General features: G+C 43.2%; 1 protein-coding gene across 1 annotated transcript; it reads right to left on the minus strand.

Moving 5' to 3' along the window:
* Positions 1 to 23256: 23256 nt before the first annotated feature.
* Positions 23257 to 23607, minus strand: LOC142427638 (large ribosomal subunit protein uL14-like). The gene has a single exon (XM_075532816.1). The coding sequence runs from the start codon at positions 23605 to 23607 to the stop codon at positions 23257 to 23259; it is 351 nt and encodes a 116-aa protein (XP_075388931.1).
* Between the last annotated feature and the right edge of the window lie 1446 nt (positions 23608 to 25053).

Below are 25053 nucleotides of genomic sequence, written 5' to 3' on the forward strand. Positions count from 1 at the left end.
CCTGCTCTGATCTCCCTAGTAAGTGAACTGCTGATCATTCTTGCAAGATGCTGAGGGCAACCTGGTGGAGATGTTCCAATGTGCGCATGCACCTCCACTCACAGCAGGTATGAGCCCAGGTCTCGCCTCAGCAGGCCCACAGGTAGGTTGAATGTGTGTGTTTCTGTAGGGTGGGTTTTACCAAACACCTTAAGGTCAGTCGACCAGTGGTCTAGATCAGGCAAACACTGGTGTTTTCTCATGTGACTATTTATGTATATTTGTCAGACTCACCCTGCTTGTAGCTCTGTATGCTGTCAATCAGCAGTGCCTCCTCTCTGGCTAACAACTTTACCTCCTCATACTGTGGAATAGTTCTGGGTGATGGTTTAATTTCTCAAATGTGTCACTTTTAAAAATATGAACTTTAAAATCAGATTTATATATTGAACAATGTAATTTTAAAATACTGGCAGATGATCTTGCTGGGCTTACATAAATGGTAACTGTGTGAGTGTGTGTGTTTGTGTGTGAGTGTATGGTGTGAACAAGGAAAAGACAGATGAGTCACGACCAGGCAGTGCCTAACCCACAGGCAGACACACAAACTCAGGTAGTGCGACAAAACATAGTAAAATCTGATGGTAGGCAAAACATGCTGATAATACAGACCTAGAAACAGCGGCTGCATGAGATGACATGCAAAGCAACTTAACACAGTACTCTCTGAAAAATGTTGCCAGCACCACTTCCTAAGCCACGAGTGATAGGATCTTCCTTGTGAGATGGGATCAATCGGATCTGCCCTTCCTTGAAAATGCCACTGATCTTCCCTGCAAGATGCTGAGAGAAGACCTGCCCTGATCTTCCTTGCAAGATGCTTCCTTTTCTGCCTTGCAAGATGCTTATAGAAGACCTGCTCTGATTTTCCATGCAAGATTTTGTTGAACTTCCTTGCTAGATGCTAATACAAGACCTGTTTTGATCTTCCGTGCAAGCGATCCCTGGTCTTCCTTAAAAGGTGCTGAAAGAAAACCTGGTCTGATCTTCTTTGCAAGATGCTTCTGATCTGTCTTGCAAGATGGTGACAGAAGACCTGCTCTGATCTTCCTTGCAAGATATCCCAGATCTTCCTTAAAGGGTGCTGGAAGAAGACCTGCTCTTATCTGCCTTGGAAAATGTCGGTGATATTCTTTGGAAGATGAAGGCAGAAGACCTGCTCTGATCTTCCTTGCAAGATATCCCTGGTTTCCTTAAAAGGGGCTGAGAGAAGATCTTCTTGCAAGATGTTTCCAATGTGCCTTGCAAGATGGTGATTGAAGACCTACTCTTCTCTAGCTTGCCAAGAAGTCGCTGAACTTCCTTGCAAGATGCTGTGAGAAGACCTGGTCTTCTCTTCCTTCCAAGATGTTGCTGATTTTCCTTGGAAGATGCTGATAGAAGACCTGCTCTGATTATCCTCGCAAGATGTTGCAGATCTGCTTGGCAAGATAGAACACCTGCTCTGATCTACCTTTTAAGTGACTGCTGATCATCCTTGCTAGATGCTGAGGACAACCTGTTGGAGTTGTTCCGATATGCACATGCACCTCTGCTCCCAGTGGGTGTGAGCCCAGAACTGGCCTCAGCAGGCCCACAGGTAGGTCAAATAATTTTCCCTCCTCCTCTCTGGCAAAGTTTTGGATAGATATGGGTTGGGTTCACTTCTATTTTTTCTATTCTTATGACTGTTTCAAAAGATTTGCAGGAAAAATAGGACTTTTATCTGTATTTCATAAATGTACATCAAGATCCTGGCATATGTAGCCCACCGCACCTGTACAGAGGCATAGTTATTGAGGGCCCCTGAGTGTGTGTGTGTGTGTATGTGTATGTGTGTTTGCACATCATACACGCCTGTTTGTGAAGGGTGGGTTTTACTAAACACCTCGGGGGTCAGTCGAACCGTGGTCTAGATCAAGCAAACCCTGTGGTACCTTCTTATGTGCCTATTTATGTATGTTTGTTGAACTCTCCCTGCTCACAGGTGCTCTACATGGTGTCAACCAGCTCTGGCTCCTCTCTGGCTAACAACTTACCTCCTCCTACTGTGGTATAGTTCTGTGTGCTGATTTCATTTCTTAAATGTGTAGTTTTTTTTATTATGAATTTAAAAATCAGGAAATTATATTGAAGAATGTATTTTAACGATACTGGCAGATGATCTTTTTGGGCTTGCATAAATGATGATGTGTGTGTGTCTGTGAGTGTGAGTGTAAGGTATGAAATTGAAAAAGACAGATGAGTCACAACCAGGGAGTTCCTAATCCACAGGCAGACACACAAACTCAATTGGTGCGGCAAAACATAGCAAAATTTAATAGTAGGCACAACATGCTGATAATACAGACTTAGAAACAGCAGCTGCGTGTGATGTCATGCAAAGCGAATTAACACGGTCTCTCTGAAAAACTTTCCCAGCACCACTCCCTCACCCACAAGTGATAGGATATTTCTTGTGAGATAGAATCAATCGGACCTGCCCTTCCTTCAAAACACCACTGATCTTCCCTGCAAGGTGCTGATAGAAGATCTGCTCTGATTGTCCATGCAAGATGTCGCTGATGTTCCTTGCAAGATTCTGTGAGAACACCTGCTCTGATCTTCCTCAAAAGATGTTGCTGATCATCCTTACAAGCTGCTTAGAGAAGACCTGCTGAGGGATGAAATAGGGGAAATCACAACAGACCCCAATGAGATTAAAAGAATAATCACAAAGTATTATGAAAGACTGTATCTTAATGAATTGAAAAATGTGAATGACATGGACAAATAGGTGGAAAAACGATCCTTCCCTAGATTATCCCAAATAGAGTTCAAGAACCTCAAGAAACTTTCCCATAACAAAAGAAATAGATATGGTTATCAAGAATCTACCAACAAAAGAGGCCCTCCGACCAGAGAGCTTCACAAGGGAATTCTATCAAGCATTCAGTGAAGGGCTCTCACCGATCATCAACAAATTATTCCAGAGGATAGAAAAGGATGGCAAACTTGAAAACTTCCAAACTCATTCTACGAAGGCAGTCTAACTTTGATACCCAAATAGGGTAATAATCCCACAGGACTAGGGAAACTAACACTGAGGGAAATATGACTAGGACTATAATCCCTAACTTATAACAGAGGGAATTTGGAAAGCTAGTATTCCACGATAGGAAAGATACCACTTTGGTACATTAGAGATAAAGTCCGAGTACATTATCCTACTTTCAATATCATTCCCACAGATGCTCCCCTAACAGCTATGCTGCCTTAAAGTGAGCACATGGTTGATCCTATCTCCCTATACAAATGGACATTCTTTTGTTACTCCTCCCATCAAGTAACCCATAACCCTCATACCTTCCTCCAATGCAGGAATTGTTTCCTCACCTGTGAGCTCAGGTACCTTAATGTGGTTACCACCCACATTGTGAATTATGTAACTACTGAATGTGCATGTTTTAAGGATACCTATAAATATCCCAAAACTATAAAGACTCACTCTCTCTTCTCCTACCGCCACATAAACCACCAAGAGGGGATGAGGTGAGCATGCTACTATAAAATGTGTCTGACCCCTTTATTTTACTCTCTCTCTTATCGTCTATAACTTTACTATAACCTTTACATATTATCACTGTACAATTGTGCCAATGGACCCTTTGGTTGTTAGAGGCTGGTTTCTTCTGACCAATGATGCCTAACATGGAGATGTAGGAAAATAATTCTTTTGAGTTATACCCTGTGTAACAATTGTACAACCTCTTCAGACAGAGAGGTTAAATCCGAGAAATTTCAGTATTTTTAGAATGACTGAGATATGGGTCAGGTGACGAGCAAAGATACAGAGTGCCATATCACTCTTAGACACCTCTTAAATAAACAAAATGTAGTGCCAACAAATTAAAAAATAAAGGCATTTCTTCAAGTGGTAAAGAAATTTAAATCTTGTTTTCCAGAGTCAGGAGCCTTTGATATGGAGAGCAGGGACATGGTAGCTATTAACCTAAGAAACGTTCACAGGGAAGTACAGAGCATACCCATGTATAGCTTTTCCTTTTCGCATCATTAACACACAGCCTGACTCACAACACCCACAGAGAGTTCAAGAACATCATCAGAGTTCAAGAACAACATCATCAAGATTTCAAGAAAGTGTTTTCTAGTTGTGGCCCAGCTCCTCTTCTGTAGTTAGCATGATTAAAGTCTTTGTCAGTCTGAACACAGGATCCCTGTTGACTGGAGAGCTTTGACAAAAAGCATGCATCTCTACTGCATAATTCTTATGGTATCAGATATTGTGGAATGAAGCAGTGCATGCACAAGATCTCAAAAATACTGAGGATGGAATAGATATTGGAATTCATCAGTTGCTAGGGGATAAGAATTATATCACAGTTGAGTCACAACTAGTTTTCTGGACAGGCATTCTCACAGGTACACTAGGTTTGCCCAAGGGACAGGGAGAAAACAGCACTATTAGGAGGCAGATGGCCCAATTACACTGCAGTGAATCAAAAAAATGATGAGCCTTATCTAGACTTTATCTCCAGATTGCAGGATGCGGTTTGCAAAAATGTGGCTGACTCAGGGGCTGCTGATAATCTCATTCTTATATTAGAATTTTAAAATTTGAACCCATCATGTCAATCTGTGATCCATCCATTCAAGGAACAGAGCTCACTCTGATTATTTCAGAATATGCAGGAACGTAGGAACAGATGAATACAGAAGTGATCTATGGCAGCTCCCTTGGGAAATTACAACAGGCATAAGGGGAAGTGCTTTATAGGTGGGGAAGAGGTAAATTTTAAAAGATAATGCCTGCAATTTTCATGAAGAAACAGGGCAACTCACAGCAGACAGGTACCGGGAAAAGAGGTGGGTTCCAGAGAACCTGGACTATGCCCCATTGCAAAAGGGGAGATCATTGAATAAATCAATGTCACTCAAGAGCCAACAGTGAAGGAATCCAGTTGGTAAGCACTTCCCAATCTGGAACCCTCTAAGGGGGCATGCTCCAAGTCCCACCCAAGAGAGCCTGAGGGAATCTGTTGCTAATAAGCCAAGCAAGAAATGCACCAGAGTCCAGCCAGCTTTATCAGACAATCACACTGCTGGGTGAAGATTTTCGATAGATTTAAACAGCCAAGAGGAATTCCAGCTTGTTCAAGACATCCCGCCAGAAATTATTAAAACCACAATGTTGGGACTGCTAACTAAAGAAACCATAGGACTTTTATTTGGAAATAAAATAAGTATAATATATTACTACTTAGTAATATCTCGAGACAGTAAACAATTGCTCTGTCTTCTCTCACCTCCACATGGGCAACCACGAGATGCTAAGGTGAGCATGCTATCAGGAAATGTATCTGACTCCTTTATTTTACTCACACTCCTATTTCTCCTATCTTCTACGACGTTACTATATGTTTATATATTATCACCGTGCAACTGCACCTATGGACCCTTCAGTTGTTAGAGAGAGGCTGGTTTCCTCTGACGTGATATCTGTAATGAACACAGATGCAAAAATCCTTAACAAGATATTTATAGGCCAAGAGAATACACAAGTATATAAAACATCATTCACCATTATCAGGTAGGAAACATCCCAGGGATGCAGGAATGATTTATCATTCAAAGATCCATCTATATTATACCCCATGTTCATAAGAAAAAGTATAAGAGCCACATAATAATATTGATAGATGCAGAAAAAGCATTTGACAACATTCAACACCCCTTCCTAATTAAGACACTCATGAAGATATAGGAACAGAAGGAAGATTCCTCAAGATAATGCAAACTACCTATGAAAATACAACAGCCACATTATAGCCTATGAAGGAGAGAGGAAAATGATCCCAATGAAAAAGGAGACCAGACAAGGATGCCCTTTCTCCCTAATTGTATTCAATATCGTACAGGAGGCTTTAGCAAACAACGTGAGACAGTGGAAGGACATTAAAGGTGTCCAAGTGAGACAGGAAGAGGTGAAACTATCTCTTTTTGCAGACAACCCGATTGTGTACATTTTAAATCCCAAAATAACTGACAGCAATAGCAGAATATGGAAGAGTGACAGGATATGAGGTCAACAAACAGAAGTCTATTGGTTTGCTATATACATTCGACAGGACCATGGAAGAGAAGATCAAGAAGGCAGTACCCTTCACAATAGTCAAGAGCACATTGAAATATCTAGGAATATGTTTAACCAAAAAAAATCTGAAGACATACAAGGAAAACTACACGACCCTACTACAAGAAACCAAGAATGACCTCCACAAATGGAAGAATATCCCATGTTTGTGGACTGGAAAATTCAACACACGGAAGATGTCAATCTTACCCAAAGCACTTTATAAGTTTAATGCTATCCTGATTAAAATACCAATAATCTTATTCAAAGAACTGGCCACAAATTTTATATGGAGAGGGCAGAAACCCAACATTAGCAGAGAAGTCCTCAAGAAGAAAGACAGAGGGTTTGGTGAGCAAACAATGACACAGACAGGGGAACAACTATAGAATTAAAATCAACAACAACATAGAGATTCTATGGATGTTGGAGCAACAGCAATCTGAGAGGAAGTACTAAGAGGTGGAAGAAGGGGGAATGTGATGGTGGGGCAGGAGGAAGACAAAAGGAAACAGAGGAAGGCTCTGGAAAGCAAAGCTATCGATAGAGGTATAGGCAGAGGTGTATACTTAAGTAAATACATTAATCCATAGAAATAGAGGGATTGGCCTATGCACACATTTATAAGGCAATACACTGTGGACAGACCTTGGGGCTCAGCTCACACACACCCTAACACAAAAATACTTTGTTTTAACAAACTGGCATTTGGTGATGGTCACCCCACAAACACACACACACACACGCAAAATTGTTGAAGGCTGAATGGCTGCACAAGCAAATGTGGTGTAGAAAGATGGTTCCCAGCTATTAAAAGATACAGCGTCTGGGGTCTCTTAAAGACTTGAAGTTAAGCAAGCAATCATGCAACAGTGAAGAAGCAAACCCACGTGGGAGAAGTACACCAGCCAGGGTTATCATGAGGTGTCATCAGGACTGTAACAGGTATCAGAAGATTCATAACAAAGAAACAAAAACACATTGTTGAGAATGAAGGAGGTTGGAGCAGAGACCCTTAGGCTATCTGTAAACAATGGAACATCCCAGTCCCAGAGGGGTCACAGGGAAGGCATGAGTCAACCAGGGTGCAGTAGAGCACCAATGGATCACACAATATTGTTCTGGTTCCTTAAGGCTTCCTCACTCCCCACTGTAATGACCCTACTGCTGTTTCTCACTCTGCACTGGACTGGGGCAGGTACACAGGTATTGATAAGACACATGGGATGAGACATGGGATGAGAATAGCAATACCAAAAGGGTAGGGGGAAGGTGGGGAGAGGAGGGAAGAATGGAAGGACCAATCGTGATGACTGGCGCATAAGCACACATACCCCTCCAGGAATAATAACAGCAGAAACCATTGGGGAAGGAAGACAACGATGGGTGTGAGATATGAAAATAATAACAATTTATAATCTATCAAGGGGCCACAAGGGTGGCGAGAGGAATGTAAAACAAGAGGAGCTGATACCAAGGGCTCAATAAGAAGTAAATGTTTAAAAAAGAATGAAGTCAACATATGTACAAATATGTCTAATCTAATTGATGTATGGATTGTAATAAAAGTTGTAAGAGCCCCCAATAGAATTCTTTCAATTAAAAAAAAAGTTAAGATGAAAGAGTTGTAGAGGATAGCGTGTCAGGGCTGATATAGCATGGTGGGAGAGCAGGTCACATAAATGATGAGAGGATTTAATATGCATGTTCTGGCCAAAAGTAATTTTTGAGCTTTCTTGGGCTAGGAGAGCAGCTTCTGCCATGCCCCATAAGCTTGGAGGCCACCCCTGTACTTCTGGATCTAACTGTATAGGTAAATAGGCTGCTAGAGCAAAAGTAGATCCTATTTCCTGGCATTGGACTCCCACAGCCACCAGTTTCATGAACATATAGAATGAAGGGGTTAAACCAGGAGGGAAAAGTGCAGGAGCTGATAGCTAGGCACATTTAAGTGCTTTGTATGGTTTATCAATGAATGTTGTTGGTTCTAAAGATTCAGGGCTTGTCCCTTAGCTGCTTCATAGAGAGGTTTGGCTAACCCACTAAAACTGGGAATCCACAGCCTTAGCTGTGAATCAAGCCTAGAAAGGAGAGCATTTCAGTAGAGGGAGTTGGGAGATGAGGAAGAAGCTGTTTTCTATCAACTGTATTATCTATGGAATTCTTTCTGAGTCGGACTTCCAGATACATTGCAGTGGTGAGAGAAAGCTGTACCTTGGTGGGAGACACTCCGTACTCCTTATCTGCCAGGAAGTTTAAAAGACCATTGGTATGATTTGGGGAATCTGAAATGGAAGGATATCAACAATGTGTTGTTTGTTATGACTTTTTTAAATCATATTATTGGGGGCTCGTACAACTCTTACCACAATCCATCAATCCATCCAGCGTGTCAAGCTTATTTCTACATTTGTTGCCATCATTTTCAAAACATTTTTTCTACATGAGCCCTTGGTATCAGTTTCTCCCTTTTCCCCTCCCTCATGAACCTTTGATAATATATAAATTATTATTATTTCATAGCTTACACTAACTGATGTCTTCCTTCACCCACTTTTCTGTTGTCCATCACCTTGGGAGTAAATTATAGGTAGATCATTGTGATCAGTTCCCGTATCTCCCGTCACCTTCCCCTTCCCTTCCCCCTCCTGGTATGACTATTCTCAATAGTGTTTCCAGCTCTTATCTGTACCTGTATACATATGCTCTGGCTAGATTTGTAAGGTAGAATTGGGGTCATTGATAGGGGGGTGCATTAAAGAATTAGAGGAAAGTTGTATGTTATGAATCTTCTGATGCCTGTCACCTACATAGTGGAGGATGAAGCTGAGGAAAAGGTCTAGGGACAGGAAGTCAATCGTCAGGGTTTGACTAAAAAAGTGGCTCCTATTTAAATAACCGTGGAGCAAAACGCCCCAACAGAGTTGTTGAGAATGTATGAATGAACTGCCCAGGTAAAGGTGAAGAGGTCTTGGACCTTTCATCAGAGGGATAGTAATGGAGGCAACCGTGTATGTTTAGTATTATGCGGAATGGTAGAGAACAGAGTGTTAAGGGTTGGGCACCAGGGAATGAATAAGCAGGGCAGCAGCATTAATGGCCCTAAGGTCTTGGATAAATCTGTAACTTCCATTGGGTTTAATAACTGGCAGGATAGGCATGTGGTAAAGAGAGTGGGTTGGCCTTAACAGGCCTGCTGTAAGTAGTTTTGAGATTATAGTTTTGAGGCCTTGTAAGTGTCAGAGGATACTAGATAATGGGGCACATTAGGAAAATTTGAAGGGTCTTTTAACTTGATGTAAACAGGCTGATGATGCCTAGCAACTGAAGGATGAGTGACATCCAATACTTGTGAGTAAACTAGATCAGGTGGTAAAGGGAAAGACCCGGCATGGGGTGTGGTGACACTAGAGTCATTTAGGGAGGAAGTGAAGACAGGCAAGTGTCTGGCACTGCTTATAAGAGAAGCAATAGGTCTGGGACTGGTGGGGCCTCTGGTAAAAGCAAACTTACCACTGCTCTGAATTTTAGCAAGAATATCTTTTCCCAGTAAAGAAATAGGACAATTTTGGAGGACTAGAAATTGATGTGTAAATTGAACATTATACAGACTACATAAAAGTGGTTGTGTGATAAGTGGTTGTGGAGTTGTACCAAAGACTCCCACAATAGTGGTGCATGCTAATTATGTTTACCTGCCTGTTCGGGTAAGAGTAAGTGACCCCTACGTCTAAAAGGAAAGAAAGGCTCTCTTGAGTTGGGTGATCTTCAAAGGGGTCTTACACCCTGGGTATCGATTCTTCAAGGCCAAGCCAAGCAGCTCTAACACGGAGGCATCTTGAGCAAGTTGCTCTGGAGGTCTAATGGGATAAACTATCCCTCCCACTCTGAGAGTGGGGCAGTCATTTCCCCAGGGACCTTTCTGTTCATAGTATGGCTTTCTTGGAGGTCACAGATTAGGGCATACATTTATTTGCCCACTGCCCCGATTGGGAGCATTTGAAGCAGGGTCATCATGGCACACTCATGTGTGGCCCAATAACTAGTTTAGACACACCCACTCTGGCCTGGAGGGCACTGGCTAACATTTGACATTTAACCTTATCTCTTTCTAACTTATATAACTTTTCCTGATCCTCCCTATTGTTGAAAACTTTGAAGGCTGCACTGAGATCTTGCTGTGAAGTCTGGGGTCCATAGTCTAACCTTTTAAATGGTCTTTTAATATCTGGAGCTGATAGTGAGATGAAATTTGAGTGAAATACAATCATCCCTTCCAGTGTAGTAGGGTCTACTTTGGTACATTTAAACCTCCTGAAAGATGTGAGAGAAATGTGGCAGAATTTTCTTTTGGTTCTTGAAAGATTTCCTTAACTTTGTCATAACTGACTGCCTTAGTTGAGGTTTTTGGCAAGCCCTCAATGAGATACAAATAAAATAATCTTGAAGAATACAGTCCTCATGATCGTCTGATAATTCCAATTAGGGTTCTTCTGGGGACTGCCTTGAAGTCCACGGGCTTATCCCAGTTCTGGGCATGCCCTTCATCACTTCTCTTAATGCAGCTGTCCAGCCTATTTCCCTTTCTTCAGAAGTCAAGGTAGTTGTTAACATCCTATGGACGACATGACAGGTAACATATGTCTGAGTGAGTTATTTAAATTCTTTAATATAAGTGTCTGGCTCTGATGTATAACATCCAAGACATATCCCTAAGACTGATATATAATTTAACAAGAAAGGGATATGAACTTTTACTAGCCTTTCTGCTCCTGCGACTTCAAAGAGGGGGGTGAGGGTGGCAGGATTTAGGAATGGATCCTTTGGGTTTCATGGAGCTGTCTTTGTGGTGGAGAGAGCTGAACACAAAAGGCTTGGAGGAGAAGATGGTGCTGGCAGAAGGGGACAGGTATAAGATGTCTTAGAACATGGCAACCGTGGGAGGAAACTGGTGACAGAGGAGAGGTGGGAGGAATAGACAATCATGGTATGGGCAAGGGAGAAGATTGGGTAGAAATTATATGATGTAATAGGGTGGGGTAGTAATAGGGTAGTGTAGTAGACAATCATGGTATGGGCAAGGGAGAAGTTTGGGTAGAAATTATATGATGTAATAGGGGAGAGGTAGGCTTGGAGTTGGTGGGACCAGGTTGAGACAAGGCAGGAGTGGGAGTGGTGGTGAAGAGCAAGGCTGAAGAAGAATGGGACACTCTAGCAGGAGATATAGGTTTACACTCTGGCAACTGGGAGAATGCAGCAGTATCCACGGGTGGTTGGAGGGACATGAAGGGGTTTGCAAGGGGTGGGGGAGAAAGAAGGCACAGAAGCAGTTTTCTCAGAGACAATAGGCACTGAAATTGGCGGCAAAGCGAGATCAGAAGGATCAATGACTGATTCTTAGTCTGAGAGAGGAACACTTTCCTGAACCAGTAGGATTTTCATAGTGGAACAATTCGGACATAAATGAGGTTGAGCATGGAGAGAAAAAACTTGGATATATGGAAAATGAGAATATATTTTGTAGATTAAAAAGAAATTATTGAGAACTTGAATAATTTTAAATCAAATATAATACCTGGTGGCCATCCTGAGTTATTGTCCAATTTGTGCTGCGGCCACACATTACTACATAGGAAAATATTATTTCCCCTTTGAATAACTGATTTAAGACCCAGATAATTGAGGCTTGCCAGTAAACAAACTAGAGGTGTGTTATGCCCATTGCTTACTGTGGTAGTTATATAATCATTTGTCAATTTGTCAAGTAAAAGTGAAGAGGTGGGTCCAGTTGGTCAACCATGATTCCTGAATTCCCTCTTTGGAGGCAGGAGACAGACTCTCTCTTTCTCTCTCTTTCAACTCACTCCCTTGGAGACACTCTACTGACCAGAAACATGGCACTACGCTGATAGACCCCATTCCCTGAGAACTGGAAAAGCCACATGTAAACCCCTGCCAATGCTGAGATGCTTACCCCACCACTGGATCCAATGACTCTCTATGCACTGGCCTGTGATCATCCTGCATTCAGCGTCACTGCATGTGTATTGGACATATGGGCTAATATCAGACTTAGGGGATTGGATTGGATTTGGTGGGATGCTTTCTTAATGTACAATTACCCTTTATATAAATCTCTCTCTTATACACATATGAATTTCTATGGATTTGTTTCTCGAGCCTACCTGGACTAACATACTTGGAATTCTTACAACCCATTTTAAAAGGCTGAGAGAAAATTTGAGCTCTCTTAAATGAGGTAGCAAATCAGGAGAGCATCCTTCCACTGAATAATTACCACCTAAGCCCCTGGGGTGAAAAGGCCATCTGACTTAGCAAGATTACTTGTATGTGGACATTTTCAGAATGGCCATGGGAAAATGAACAGATGACCATGGAGTAGGGAGCTTTGGATTTAACATTCACCCTCACCGATGCATTGTCAGAGGGTCTTTAGCCAATGAAGTGGAGATCTCTTTGCTAGGCTCGCTCGAAGAGGTCCAGAAAGGCGCTGGGGACTTTAGTGGCTAGGGAAAGGAAAGTGCCACTCCAGTCTAACATAGACAGACTCTTTGTACCGGCCATCATGTATTAGGTCTTAGGGAGACAAGAGACAAAGACCTTTAATTTTAGATTTATTGAGGGAGTTTAGGTTTGTAGGGAACAGGATATCAAAGGAAAATAGGTGAAAGGGGTTAAGGATAGTAAGATTAAGAAAGGTTAGAGCTGGCCCTTCATCTAAAAGCAGAGAATTAGCCACACGAGTATATACTAGTGTATAAGCCGAGTTTCTCAGCACATTTTTTATGCTGACAAAGCCCCGCCCCCCCGGCTTATACTGAAGTGAGGGTCCCACTTATCTATTCTCTGGTGCAACCTGATTTCTCCTCCTCATCTGAGAGTGCCTACAGCCTCTGTGGGTGGTCCATGACTGCAAATATCACAGTTCGTTTCTCCTGCATGCCAGAAGCCTGTGTTTTCTGTGCCATACTGGGCATGAACCTGCCCACTTCTGTGTGCTGGTACCAGAGGTGCACTGTATCCTTGTCATATGAATGCTGGATACGGCCGCTCTTCTTCTCCCACTCTTCTCCAGGGCTTGACCAACGATGTAGCCTTTACAGTCTTACCCGTGCTTTGTCACGCCCCTTTGCTCCATTCAAGCATTGCTGACTACAAGTACTAGAAGCTCTCTGGTCTTGGATATACACTATGATTATTTACAGTACTTATTTTATTTTTCACTTTCTTATTAACCCCTATCTGGACCCAGTGTTGACTATGCCCGCATAGAGCAGCCTGTGTTAGGGCTCATAATATACACGCTGCATTGTGTACGCACTGTGTTACTGCATGTGGTGCATTAGCACTTCCCATGCCTAGGGGGCGACGCTGTGTATGCAGTAGCACAGCACATGCAGTAACACAGGGCATACGCAGTGTGTGTTTATTATGAGCCCTAACACAGGCTGCTGTATGAAAACAGTCATGTCATCTTATTCTGGAAGATCATCCGTCTGCCTTAGGCCTCAAGCTTTACAAGCTGTCTTATGTACATGCAGTACTGTAGCGCATGCAGTAACTCAGCGTGTACAGTTATTACTCATAACATATGGTTTTTGTTCACCCTCTTTTCCACTTAGAGCTAGTTTACTATTTTTCTTTGAAATATTCATAAACATCTAACCTGCTGATGCCTCAATTGATTTCATTGGTATCTATTTTTATTTTTGAATTTATCATAACTGTTGCATTTCCTAGCCTAGGGTTATACTGGAGTCAAGAAGTTTTCCCAGTTTTTGTGGAAAAATTAGGTGCCTAAGTTTATTTTCAGGTCGGCTGATACTCAAGTATATAGGGTAAATTTAAAAGTGTAAAGTCCATTAGACCTGCTATTTCATAAAGGAAGAGAACATCAGGTTTAATAAAGACCCACGAACTAAAGCAGAATTTTTTCGAGGAAGGGGTTACACAGCTCTAATGTCTGCTGCAGAACCAGCAGAAAGAGTGTAAGTGGGAGGGAGAGCCAGACTTAGGGGTAGAGAGGGGTGGGGGTGGTGAGAGTCAAGATAAGTCAGAGCAGCAGGAGGGTAGAAGGTGCCCAGTCCAAGTGAGCAAAGTATCAATTCAGGTATTTAACTCTGTGGGATGTCTCTAATGCTTAGACAGGAGGGTTCCCCCACATCTTTCTGGTTGATGTGGATAACTCCAATGGGCTGGATGCTGGCTTCTGTGGGCTGACATCTCTTTATTGGGCAGGAAGATGGGCAGAGTTAGCTTTGTAAAGAAGAAACATCTATGACATCCTTAGTAAATGCTTCCAACAGACCCTAGAAGGGGGTCTCGCCCTTCCACAGAGACCTGTAAGCTTTCCCAAAGAAAGACTGGACATCCCTTTGGCTGAGTTCAAGGTTGAACCTCATCTTTTTAAAGCTGGGCCTGTCTCTTCTTTGACTTTCCAGCTGTCAGGCCACACACCAGATGACGCAAAGAGCCAGGGAGGTTCTAGACCTGGACCTGGGGTTCTCACCCTGCCTGGCTCCCGGCACACAGCTGACAAGACTTAGCAAATCTCCGGAGGAAGCCCTAACATTTGTGCACCAGCTGCAGCCACTCGCTTCCTGAGAAGCGTTCTCTTCTTCGTAGTGAGAGAAACAACAGACTCGGGGCTCACCTTTGAGCTGACGAGGTACAAGGAGTCTCCGGGAGAAGGCACCGCTGTGCGGAAAGGAAACAATGGAGGGGGCTTAGCAGAAACCCACAAAAAAACTAACCTGGAAACCCCGAAGACAAGAACACCCAGCCTGGGTTTACCCCTTTTCCAACAGGGATTCCTACCATGAGCCCAAATCAATCCAAAGCTGGGGGATGGGATCAACCTCCTGGAGCACCCACAAACCTTTCACCACGAGAAGGGCGACGCATGGGAGAAGAGGAGGAGGAGAGAAAGGGGGTTTGCACCCAAGCAGGGGTGCTGGGTGCTCCAAAGTGGCCGCTGGCCACAAACAAGTCCCTGGAGAAGAGCGTCCCTCACCTGGGAGCACTGGCTACATGGTGCTCAGGTTGCGGGCGATTCTCTGCACCCACTTACAATGCACAGTAAGTAGGACTCACTCAATGAGCCACAGTTCCGGCTAGGACACCACCACTTCCGCCCCCTCTCAGAGCGACCCGGGGTGGGAGGAGCCGGTGGGGTTAGGGTGTCTGTCTTCTTTTCATCTTTGAGGTGGCATCTTTGAGGTGGCATCTTTGAGGTGGCATCTTTGAGGTGGCATCTTTGAGGTGGCGGTGCTGTTTGGGCAGGGGGCGGAGCTTGGGGCGGGACCTGGGGCAGCGCGGGAAGGAGGAAGGGAGAGGGAGGTCAGGCAACAATGGGCCCTCAGCCCTGGCTAAGGCTGCAGCTGCAAAGGCTCAGGTAATGATGGCTGAGGCACCTGCGGGCAGAAATGGTACTTTCCCCAGCACCGAGAGCGTTCGTGGGGGACATAAAATGACGTACAATGTACTTGTGGGGGTTTGTGATCAGACTCCCCGGATGGGGCATCCTCCTAACTACCGGGAACCATCCAGCCCTCCAACCCTGCCACAGTGTTAATGGGGCTGAAGCAAGAACCGAAACTAATGACCTTTGAGGCGAAGGACCACTCTGCGGCTCAAAGTAGGGACACATATGACTGCCTTTAGGAAAAGAGAAGTATCTGGCATCATATGGTCTAGGTAAATTATGTCTGCGTAACAAAATTTAAAAATGAAACTTAAGCAGGATAGGTACCCTAAAAAGTGATGGGAGGGGGTGGGTGTTGGTTGTTAAGCTTGACTATTCTTAGAGTTGGAGTTTGTATTTTGATCTTGTTTTATTTTGCTTGAGTGCTATTGAGGCAGTTAAACATGATAGTTCAGTTCAATGATGCTTATCATGATTTCTACACTCTGCTAATTTATCACTCACCAGAGGTTCTATCAATCTAATGGTTTCAAGTGCATGGGCACAAAGTTCATAGAGACTCTTCCAAATTGAGAGGTGTGGAATTTAAATTTACTTCCTCCAAGTAACTCTTGGCGGGTGGGTCTCTCAGAACAAGTGCTGATGGGACAGCTCAAAGTGAAGTGTTTCCCTATGAATTTGCAATCATAAGGATTATGCTTCTTTTATGTCTGATACATTAGAAAATTCCTTTATGAAAGTTCTAGTCAGATTCCAAAGTTGCTTTTGAAAATGGAGATATGATAATTGCAACACTTTATTACATTTTCCAATATGGTCAGATAGTTCCACAGACGATACGGAAAACTCTGTGTCATTTATCAACAAATATTTACTGATTTATGTTCCCAGTTCTGGTGGAGCCACCTTATCCTTAGATCTTGGGAAACAGAGGCTAGATTTTGCAACTAAAAGGGGACTTCTCTTAAAATACCTACCCTGTTACACTGGGTAGGCTAGAGAAACAAATGCAGGGACACTCAATGTGTAAGGAGGAGCTTTATATCAGAGTAATTGGATATCAAGAAAACATACCAGCCCAGCCCAGATGAAGACCATAAGACTATGATTTTTTCCCCCGATGGATAAATCATGAGTTGTATAAATAAATAAATAAATAAAAACAAGCAAACAAAAAACCAACCCACTACAGTCAAGTCAATGTGAACTCAGTGATGCTGTAGGACAGGGTACAGTCCCCCTGTGAGTTTCCAAGACTAAATCTTTGCTGAAGTAAAAAGCTCCATCTTTTCCTGTGGCGTGAATGGTGCTAGTCGTACAGTTAGCAGCCCAACTCGTAAGCACTACACAAACAGGGCCTCTTATCTATCAATGTAGCTCTACCCCTGATAGCATGCAAGTAGAGTCCAAAAGGTCCCCTCAGTTATGCAAGCTACTTTCCATTGAATTGTTAACCTAATGTTAGTGATTTATCAGAACCAGATGTGCCCAACTACCACTACCAAGGGCTCGAAAAGGAATCCCATTAGAAGATCATAGATAGAGTAGGAGGAAAATGTGGGCCAAAAGTCAAATCACCAAAGAGACCCTCAACATAATGGTCTTTAGTCACCTTTCAAGTCCAATCTTTGTGTAAACAAGCCTGTGACAATCACTGGTTTTGTAGTTGAAATTGTATGGCTATGATATACAAAGAGCATAGTAAAGTCCTAGAAGATAGGAGAGAGAAAATAAAATAAAGGACTCAGACACATGTTATGGTAGCAAGCTTACCTCTGGGACAGCCATGATCTCAGCAGCCAGGTCTACGCAGAGAAAGGGAGGAAGAGAGAGTCAATCTTTACTGTCTTGGGATATTTGTAGGTAGCCATAATACATGCATATTCAGTACTTACATACATCACAAGGTGGGTGGTAACCACAGTAAAGTCTCTGAGCTCACAGGTGAGGAAACCTAATACCTGCACTGGGGAAAGGCCTGAGGTGGGATGGGTTCTGCAGTGGGAGGAGACAACAAGAATGTTTACTTCTATATAGAGATAGAAGCTCACTTTAAGTCAGCATAGCTGTTAGGGGAGAATCTGTGAGAATGATATTTAAAGCAGGATAATGTACTTGGACTTTATCTCTAACATACCGAAGTGGTGACTTTCCTACTGTGGAATACTAGCTTCCAAATTCCCTCTGTGATGATTTAGGTAATATAGTCCTGGTCATATTTCTGTAAGTCTTACTTTTCCACAGTCCGGAACTGAACTCACCCTGTTGATAGACTAACCATCCGTGTAATTAAGATCAAAAGGACAGTACACACCCAAGGAGAGATTTAGGAAATGTGGAGGAACAGAAACAGGAAAGCCTTGACGAGATAGGGATGAGTGATCATATGTTGTTGCTGTTGATAGATTCCCTCAATTAGGTTCCAGCTCCCAGAGAACCCATGTACAACAGAATGAAACACTGCCAAGTCCTGCTCCATCTCACAGTAGTTTTTCTGTTTGTGCTCATTGTTGCAGTCAATGATTCAATCTCTCACAAGGGTCTTCCTCTTTTTCACTGCCCTTCTACTTTCCCAAGCATGATATGCTTTTCCAGGGACTGGTTTCTCCTGATAACCCATCCAAAGCACATGAGAAAACATCTCACCATGCTCACTTTTCAGGAGCATTCTCGATGTACTTCTTCTGAGACAGATTTGTTAATTCTTCTTGAAGTCCATAGTTCTTTCAATCTTCTTCACCAAACAATAATTCAAATGATGCAGGAGGTATCAAAAGAGGATGGAAGGAATACACAAAGCAAGAGGTAGCTTATGATCAAGAACCAGTGGTACTGAAGGAAGAAATCCAAAGGGTACTGAAGATATTAGCAAAAAATAAGGCTCCAGGAGTGTAGTATGAGGTAGGGGGGCAGCCCCCCACCACTAGTCGTGGGTTCACTAAGCACAATTGTACGGTTGAGATAAATACATAAAGTCATCGAGAGCATGAGATAGAAGAGGCATAGGGGATATTGCAATAAAAGGGTCAGACACATTTCATGGTAACATTGCTCACCTCAGCCCCACTTGGTGGGCCACGTGGGAAGAGGGGGAAGGTAAAGAGGAAAGGGGGAAAGGGAAACAAGGGAGAAGAGGGAGCCAAGGAGAGAGGTGGGGAGAGACCAGAGAGCTAACCCAGGCCTATATAACTTTTGGAGGCATGCAAGCCCCTGATTACAGGTAAAGACATACGTCACAGGAAGGGGTTGCACTATAGGTTATACAGTAATGGGAGGGGGTGGTCTAGGGGCATACATGCAACAGGAAAAGGAGGGATAGGGACTATACATGTGATAAGATGGGCAGATCCTAGAGTCAGGATGGCAGCTTAACTTTGACCTGTTCTCTGGATCTCCATAGGAACCTTTATCCATAGGGTATAAACCCCACCTAGAGGAACCAAGCTAATGGTTGTAAGTTTCAGGGAGAAGTAACCCATTGTCTCCAACAGCAGGGAGCAGGCCCATCCTGTGGTGTGGGGAGACAGCAGTCTGCCTCCAGGGAGCATGTCTAAGAAGCTGACCTCCCTCCACAAGTCCCCCTTTGTTTTATATAAAAAATTCAAAAGCCACATGGGCTATATGGTTACTTTCTATACATTAAGTTGTCCAGACAAAACTTAATGGTCCAATTAATATAGCCAAAAATTCAGGCTTACAGCTAACATTTTGAATCCAGGCACTGGGGGTAATGCCCCCTAATGCCCTTCTGCTGTTGGAGGAAGGTATGATAGAGGCTGGATATCATGGCGGGAAGAAAACGAGCAAATAGGAATGTCTGCTTCCATAGGGAGAATGAATCAACCATGTGCTCACTTTAAGACAGCACAGCTTTAAGGGAGAAACTATGGAAATGATAGACAACCGCAGGAACATGTACCTGGACCATATCTCCAACTACCCGAGTGGCGGTCTTCCAGCCATGGAATACTAGTCTTCCAGATTCCCTCCACACCAGTCAGGGAGTAAGTCCTGTTAGGTAGCTTAGCCTAGGGAATTGGGAAGTCCATTTACACATGCCCAGGTGGGCCTGCATAGGACAAAAGCTAGATTTTCCTGCCGGTGGGCCCTGATGGGCATTACACCTGGAGCAGCCCACCTGGGCCAGGTGACTGCAATTCTGCCAATGGGATCAACCTGGGGTCGTTCACCACACCTCCCCTGGGAGCCCTTGAAAAGGCAGGGACTGGAAGGGAGAGGGGCTTTTTGGTCTGGTCTTCCTGGGAGGAGAGAGATCCTTGCGTGACCTGGGGCAGTCTCTGCCAGGCCACATGGTCAAAGGAATCCTAATAGGTGCCGCGTAAAACCTGATGCTTCTTTGAACTTTCATTAAATTCTCTTGGATCACGAGCCCGGCTTCAGCGTGAAATATTTCTCGCGCGGAGCCAAGGACTGAGGTTGGGATCTAGTCCTGGAGAGAGAAACCTAACAGTCCCAGTTTTATTTCCCTACAGTGCTAGTATCCCACATTTCCCCTGTCTGCATTATGTTTGAGATTTAATAGTGTCACGGAAGCAACATGGTCTCTCTTCATATCTCTTAGCTTCCTTTAGAAGCAGCACGAAACTGCAAGCATAAAAAAATATGATGAGTAAATAATACAGTCAGACTGGAACTTAAGCTATGTGAGATACATTGAGCCCAAGATGGAGAATCCAACCCTCCCATGCCACTCACCAACTGCTTAATCACATCAGAGTCAGGAGATGCCTTGAGTCTGTCTTTGAATGTATAGAAAATATCCTCTTTAAGCTGATCAACATCTAATGAAATGTTTCCCTTAAACCCTTGCTAATGTGTCTTAATCAAATCCTTGTCACGCAATGTTACATTATATAGGTAGGGAGTTACACAGAAATCAGTTACATTCCAATCACATTATAACATTAATTCACAAGTCCAAAATCTTGATCTTTCAGCAAAACAACAGTCTGGAGTAATAGTCCAGTCACTATTGTATATAATGTTCATCTTTGATGAGAGTCTCAGAGTTTCTCTTAGACAGCATCAGCAATGGAAGAAATGTCTCAGCAGTCAGCAATCGCCATTCTCAGGAATCTGCCAAGTCTTCTTGACATTTTGGATAACTTCAGTAACAGGACAGGGAGGTCAGGTCACCCACCAGCTTCACTGCTTTCTTCTGGGCCTTGTTGGTTGAAGAGAAATTCACCTATCCCCTTGGCCTGTGAAAATATAAACAAATAGCCCCTCTCTTCAGGGTGTCAGTGACCTGGAAAAAGAATTATGATTAAGCTTTGGGGTTCCTTCGTGTCCTTCATGTCCTTCTTTCTCCCAACGTGGTTGTGTCCTTCTGAGGGGAGCCCATCAGCTTTATTCTGCAGAAACATAAATGCACAGCCCTTTCTCTGGGTGAGAGATGAACCCGGATCCCAAACGCGGTTTCCATCATCTTGGGATTTCTTAGGATCAGTTTTCTCTGCAGAAGTGAAAATATGTTTCTCTGCCCTACCTTTGTTTCAAACTTTAAGTAAGGAGAACTTTTTTTGTTAAATTGACCAAATGAAATTTGTTGCACATAAGATTCCTCTTCTCCTCCTTCTGTTTTAACAATGCAGCCTTTAAAGTATTGCTGGCAATCTCAGTTACCTTGCTTGGTCTTGATCCAGTAAAACAACTAGTTAGATAGCCTTCATTGTTATGAAAATACTGGCTCCCAGCCCTCAGAGAATTAAGAGAACTGACTAATTACCATACTTTCAAAGACTGAAAAACTTCTCAATAAATTTATTCAGCTGTTCCTGAAGTAACTTACTAATCAGACATTTTTTCCTCCAAGTTCACTGGTAAGGTTACAGGCTCAATTAAGCCCTTTGCTCTTCAGGCTTCTCACACTGTATGATTTTACCATCTTGCTATCGTCTCTCTTACTTAACTTCACTCATTCCCTTCACGCTGACTTTAGTGGAAGTTAATGGGACAGTTTTAGGCCCTCCTGACTGCACTAAAGAAATGACCCCCCATCCAAAGTTTAAAAACCTTTCGCTTCAATTTCTAATTCCATGTGGTGGCGCTATTGTTTCACCACAAGAGCATTCCAGAAGACCCCTTGATTTAAACCATGGTCAGATTTCTCAAGCACTCTTTCCTGCCAACCATAACTTTTAACTCTAAAAATGCAAGGAAGCAAAAATTGACTTAAGCGATCTTCCCTTTTTTTAAGTTTTTGGCTCTCCATTATATTTTGATCATAGATTTTTATAATTTATTATTTTAAAATATTTTTAAATTGTTTTATTAGGGGCTCATAGAACTCCTATCACAATTCATATATACATCAATTGTGTAAAGCACATCTTTGCATTCATTGCCTTCATCATTCTTAATACATTTGCTCTCCACTTAATCCCCTCCCTCATGAGCCCTTGATGACTTATAAATTATTATTTTGTCATATCTTGCACTGCCTGATGTCTCCCTTCACCCACTTTCCCATTGTCTGTTCCCCAGGGAGGAGGTCACATGTAGATCCTTGTAATCAGTTTCCTCTTTTCAAACCACTCTCCCTCTACCCTCCCAGTATCACCACTCACACCACTGGTCTTAACGATATCATCCACCCTGGATTCCCTGTGCTTCCAGTTCCTGTCTGTACCAGTGTACACACTCTGAACTAGCCAAACTTGCAAGGTAGAATTCAGATCATGACAGTGGGGGGTGGGGAGAAAGCATTTAAGAACTAGAGGAAAATTGTATTTTTCATCGATGCTACATCGCACCTTGATTGGCTCATATGCTCCCCTAGAGGGGATCTCCAGTGGCTGACATATGGGCTTTGGGTCTTCACTCTGCAAACCATGGTATATCAGAATAAATCAGTGACTTAATTTCTTCTTCATAATCTTGACCAATAACTCCAGCAACACCTTGAGAATTTAGGTTGGACTTTCCTAATAAACATCTTATTTTGTTGTACATGAGCCAGATAAGAATAACTGAGATGTGAGATTGAAAGAAATAAAAGTTTTGATAACAAAAGAAACCTGCGCAGGGACCAGCCAGCCCTAGACAAAATGTGGCCATCGGCTGGTCCCTTTCGCTTACAGACTTGGTTTTTTATAAGGCTTCATTAGATTGCTATACTGTGCAAGCAGGCTGGTATACAAGCAGAAATTGGGGTTGAACAGTGCGACTAAGCAGGCTGGTACAGAAGCAAAACTGGCCATAAAGCAGCGTGACTGAGCAAGCAGACTTTGAGGTTGCACAATTTTCTGGCACAGGATAGTCGTTTGCTGGTTTTTAGGAACAAGGGGCTAGTTGGCCTTTTCTTTCTTTCTTTTTTTTGAAAATGTTATAAGGCCTGAGATTGCACTTTAGGACTGGTGCAGAATGATTGCTTAATATAAAATGGTTCTATTTAGGCTAACAATCACAATTAGTTCTTTGGTAGTGGACACCAATTACTGCTCTTAATAATTTCTAATTTAATCACAGCTTTTGGCTTTTTCTCCCAACTCTTATCAACTCCAGTATCAATTTGAATTTCTTGAGTATTTAGGTTAAAACTTCCTGATAAAAACTGTATTACTTCTTCTTTTTTGGGGGGTGTGTGTGTGAATAATTTTTAATAGGGTTGTTGTAGGTTTTCACAAACATGGCAAAATCACGCAATGCTGCCGGCATTGGATGCAATCCGGGGCCACAAGTCCGCACACTCCTTTGCAACGGGTCCTGTGATGGCCGAACCTTTCATCTCGCCTTTATTGTTCACAATGACCCACGCATTATCTTCGAAAGAAAGGAACACACCATCTTTTCTCCGGTAGGATTTCCGTTGCCGTATTACCACTGCAGGATGGACCTTCTTTCTGAGCTCGGGTTTGCCTTTCTTGACTGTGGCCATCACTATGTCACCCACTCCGGCAGCGGGCAGTCTGCTTAGCCGGCCCTTGATCCCCTGCACGGAGATGATATATAGATTTTTGGCTCCTGTACAAGAACGAAAACAAGACATGATTCACTCTGGCTTTCATCCCCAAGGTGTATTACTTTTTCAATAAGAGGTTCCTGCTTCTAGAATCAGCAAACGGCTGTGAGGGCTTCTGAGAGCCATCAGTTAGTCAAAACAACAGCAGGGAGAACAGAGCCTGGGCTTTTGCAAGATTGGTTAGGTCTGGTCTCCTGCTGTGAAGCTGGGTGATACCTGAGGTTTCTCTCTTCTTTGCTCTGGCAGGCAGACACCTTGCCTCCCACGCTTTGCTTGGCAGGGTCTGTATCAAGCTCCTTCCACTATTTCCCCACTGGGAAGTCTTGGCTAATGAGTTCTCTTCCTACAGCGGGGCAGAGTTCAGGTTCTATTAAACCCACTCAATGTCCCTGGCCCATGCTCTGACATAGGCCGCAGCCTGCTCTGCCTACACTCTCTGTGAAGATGACCTGTCTTCCCACAACTAAAACACTTTTTTCTAGGTCTGATATAATTTGCCAGTGCAGCTGCCATGAGGTCGGCCTTGTATTCCTCTGTCTCTACATTCCTGCATATCCTGAGATAATCTAGCAGAGTGCCCTGTTCCCTGTGGAAGGTATTTTTACAACGCTTATTGGAGAAATCATAAGATAGCTTATGCACTAAGTCTCTTACTGCCTGGACATTCTTTACACATTTGGAAATAGAACTTTTGGAACACAAAGTCAGCATAGGATTCATCAATCCGCTGTCTTATAGCCATGCAACTTGGCTTTCTCTCTCCTGATGGAATTATCTTTTCCCAGGCACTCAAGCAAACCTCATGTATCTATCCTATTATCTGTTGAGTAAACTGTAGTTGAGACTCAACTGTAATGTAATTCTCATCCCCTAGTGTTGGATTGGGGGAGGGAATGCGAGCTCACCTTGGGCGCATGGAAGAATTGTGACCAGTTGAGATGCAAAAGCAGCAAAAGGATTTTATTTGCTAGCTCAAGCTAGGGCTTCCCTCCCTCCACTGCCCAACACAGTGGGGACCCAGCAGCCAAAGGGAATCAGCCCTGAGTTCTTTGTTCACTGGGCTTTTATGGGGCCAGGGCCAGGGGGCAGTCCAGTGTTGCTGTTCTTTAAATTGATTAGAGAAAACTTCTGGTGCCAGCATTGTCCAGTGGTGGTTGGCAAGCAGTTTCGCACGTGTTTTCTTGACTGGTCAATCGGTGGGGGGTGGGGGGGGTGGTCACTGCTCCTTGCTGTAGAAAAATTAAATCTAACCCTCTACAATTTTGTAGGACTATCTCAGAAAGAGAGCTTACAGATTTTTCTAGATGCGTTATTGCATCTTCTAGTCTGGCTAAATCCTCATCAATTAAACTCTAGAACTGGGTCAGTCCATTATTTTGGTTGCTTAGAGCAGCTATTTCTGTGCCCGCTCCAGCAGCGCTAACTCTGAGTAACAGAGCAACAGTTAAAACAGTGACAGAAAAAGAGGACCTG

The sequence above is a fragment of the Tenrec ecaudatus genome, chromosome 15 (genome assembly GCF_050624435.1).
Source record: "Tenrec ecaudatus isolate mTenEca1 chromosome 15, mTenEca1.hap1, whole genome shotgun sequence".
Lineage (NCBI taxonomy): Eukaryota > Metazoa > Chordata > Mammalia > Afrosoricida > Tenrecidae > Tenrec > Tenrec ecaudatus.

Excerpts from the sequence above, each read along its gene's own strand:
- LOC142427638 (XM_075532816.1), bottom strand. The coding sequence starts at position 23,607 with ATGTCTTGTTTTCGTTCTTGTACAGGAGCCAAAAATCTATATATCATC.